This window comes from Rhinolophus sinicus, linkage group LG01 (assembly GCF_036562045.2).
Source record: "Rhinolophus sinicus isolate RSC01 linkage group LG01, ASM3656204v1, whole genome shotgun sequence".
In the NCBI taxonomy this organism is placed as follows: Eukaryota; Metazoa; Chordata; class Mammalia; order Chiroptera; family Rhinolophidae; genus Rhinolophus; species Rhinolophus sinicus.
In genome coordinates this window covers 106621203-106624350 of record NC_133751.1, presented here as the reverse complement: position 1 = coordinate 106624350, position 3148 = coordinate 106621203, and the positions used below count along the sequence as shown (strand labels likewise).

Sequence of the window (3148 nt, the reverse complement as noted above, 5' to 3'; positions counted from 1 at the left end):
GATTCGGGGCGCGGAGGCCGACAGCGAGAGAGGCGGAGCCGCTTTGCCTGGAGCTGGGTCCCGTATAAGCCCCCTTCTCCCCTCCCCCCAGCGGGCTTCGCCCCTAGGAGCGAGGAAGGAAGCTGCGATCCCGAGAAAGCGGAGGAGACGCTGCCAGAGCCGGGCGCACTGGGTTCAGCAGAGCGTGGAGCAGAGCTCCGGGCCCTGTGAAAGTTTCCCTTCCCGAGCCGCAGGACGCCCGCTGCCCGGAAACTCTGCTCAGGGCTTGGGCTGCCGAGTCCCGTGGCCCCCTCGGAAGCACGGGGACCCCCAGCAGAAGACAGCGCGCGAGGAATCGGGGAAGGAGTAACAGCAGGACAGACCGCTGGGCCGCGATCCGGGACTGGCCCGGGTCGCGCCGGCGGCTCCAGGTGAGCTGGGGAGCCAGGCAGACCCGAGGGTGGGCGTTTCTTAGGCGGAGGAGGCGGCTGGGAGCCGGAATGGGGCGCATCGGCTTACTCCGCTTACCCTCGCAGGTCCTTCTCCGAGCCGCTGCCATGGGAGTGCCAGCCCTGGGCGCCGGGGACCAGCCGCCGCTGCTGCCACGCCCGCCTCGGAGCCGCGGACCCAGTCCCCGCGCCCGAAGCCGGCCCGCTGCGTCCCACTCCCGGGCTGCAGGGCCGCCTCCGCCGCGCCGCCGGCCAGGGCTGTGCCTGTGATGAGCCGCAGCCCGCTGCGAGCCCTGCCCCCGGGCGCGCCCCCCCGGTTGCTCCCGGCCGCGCCTGCAGCCGCGGCCCGCGCCCTGCTCCCGCCGTGGCCCCGGCGCCCGGGCCGCCGCTGGCCTGCGTCTCCGCTCGGAATGAAGGTGTTCCGCAGGAAGGCGCTGGTGCTGTGCGCAGGCTACGCGCTGCTGCTCGTGCTGACGATGCTCAACCTCCTGGACTACAAGTGGCACAAGGAGCCGCTGCAGCAGTGTAGCCCCGACGGGCCGCTTGGTGTCGCGGCGGGGGCGGCTGGCGGCAGCTGGGGGCGCCCGGGGCCCCCTCCAGCGGTGTCGCGCCGTGCGCACACCCGCTTGGACCCCCGCACTCCGTACCGTCCTCCCGCAGCAGCCGTCGGGGCAGCGCCCGCCGCTGCCGCGGGGGCTGCCGCCCCTTCCCGCAATAGCACCCGAGGCAGCGGGGGCAGCGGGGCCAGCGAAGACAAGCGGCAGTTGGTGTACGTGTTCACCACCTGGCGCTCAGGCTCATCCTTCTTCGGCGAGCTCTTCAACCAGAACCCCGAGGTGTTCTTCCTCTACGAGCCAGTGTGGCACGTGTGGCAAAAACTGTATCCAGGGGATGCCGTTTCCCTGCAAGGGGCCGCGAGGGACATGCTGAGCGCTCTCTATCGCTGCGATCTCTCGGTCTTCCAGCTGTACAGCCCCGCTGGCAGCGGGGGGCGCAACCTCACCACGCTGGGCATTTTCGGTGCGGCCACCAACAAGGTGGTGTGCTCGTCGCCGCTCTGCCCTGCCTATCGCAAAGAGGTCGTGGGGTTGGTGGACGATCGCGTGTGTAAGAAGTGCCCACCTCAGCGCCTGGCGCGCTTCGAGGAGGAGTGCCGCAAGTACCGCACGCTGGTCATCAAGGGTGTGCGTGTCTTCGACGTGGCTGTGCTGGCGCCGCTGCTGCGCGACCCTGCCTTGGACCTCAAGGTCATCCACTTGGTGCGAGATCCCCGAGCCGTGGCCAGCTCACGCATCCGCTCGCGCCATGGTCTCATCCGTGAGAGCCTCCAGGTCGTGCGTAGCCGCGACCCACGAGCCCATCGCATGCCCTTTCTGGAGGCCGCTGGCCACAAGCTTGGCGCCAAGAAGGAGGGTGTAGGTGGTCCGGCAGACTACCACGCGCTTGGCGCTATGGAGGTCATCTGCAACAGCATGGCGAAGACACTGCAGACGGCCCTGCAGCCCCCCGATTGGCTGCAAGGTCACTACCTGGTGGTGCGGTACGAGGACCTGGTAGGAGACCCGGTGAAGACCCTACGGAGGGTGTACGACTTTGTGGGACTGCTGGTGAGCCCCGAAATGGAGCAGTTTGCCCTGAACATGACCAGTGGTTCGGGCTCCTCCTCTAAGCCTTTCGTGGTGTCCGCACGCAACGCCACGCAGGCCGCCAATGCCTGGCGGACCGCCCTCACCTTCCAGCAGATCAAACAGGTGGAGGAGTTTTGCTACCAGCCCATGGCCGTGCTGGGCTACGAGCGCGTCAATAGCCCGGAGGAGGTCAAAGATCTCAGCAAGACCCTGCTCCGCAAGCCCCGGCTCTGAGAGGGCTCTCCGGGAGACTTGACTCTGTGGGAAACACCCATAAGAGGATTGTGGTGTGTTCAAACAAAAACAGCCCAGACCCAAACTGAGGAAGCCCACCTAATTCTGTTATAGATATACCGGTATAATATAAGGAACCACACAGGCACTTGCTGTCAGTGTTCTGAGTCATTGCATTCCAAGGGACAGTCACAATACACACACATCTCAGAAACAGCGAGACTTGAACGTTCTGACCAGCGAGCCTCCTGTCCCCTCCCCTGCCTTTTCTCTCCTCCCTTTTCTCCCATGTCTGACCCTCTCCACTGCCTGTCCTCCACAGGGATGTTGATTAAATCAAGATCCAGTAACTCAAATCTTGTTTACAAATTTTTTGTGGTATCTGTGAACATGTAAAAGAGTACTTTGGATGTGGGGGTTGGAATAGAGAAAGGGGAAGTGGTCCCAGAGCAAAAAGCCCCATTGGGCATGATAAACCAAGGAGGCATCCTTCTAAAGTAGACTTTTCTGTAAAAAGCAAAGGTTCTATGTGAGTATTAATAAAGAAGATAATAAATAATATTCTTTTATATTTGCCTCCATTACTTTGGATTTACCTGTGTTAATCTGTGTAGCTTCAGACAGAATCTGCTTCCCCTCCACAACCCCCTTTTCCAGTCTGTTTCCTAGAGAACAGCTAAGATGGGTGGGAGCAGCTTCTGACTCCCTGATAAGAACCTGGGAGTTGTTTCCTCACATGTAAGTCACAGCCTGTCAGGTGCCCAGGAATGGGAACAAATATTCAAATTCTAAAGGCAGAAGCAGTCCAGGCAGTGGAGGAGAAAGCACACACTGCTTTCCTGTTCCGCTTGGAACACA

General features: G+C 62.4%; 1 protein-coding gene across 1 annotated transcript; it reads left to right on the top strand.

Annotated features, from left to right (window-relative positions):
• The first annotated feature begins 271 nt into the window (after positions 1-271).
• Positions 272-2859, top strand: CHST2 (carbohydrate sulfotransferase 2). Its single transcript, XM_019753595.2, has 2 exons — positions 272-410; positions 516-2859. The coding sequence occupies exon 2, from the start codon at positions 698-700 to the stop codon at positions 2288-2290; it is 1593 nt and encodes a 530-aa protein (XP_019609154.2). The 5' UTR covers positions 272-410; positions 516-697; the 3' UTR covers positions 2291-2859.
• The last annotated feature ends 289 nt before the right edge of the window (positions 2860-3148 follow it).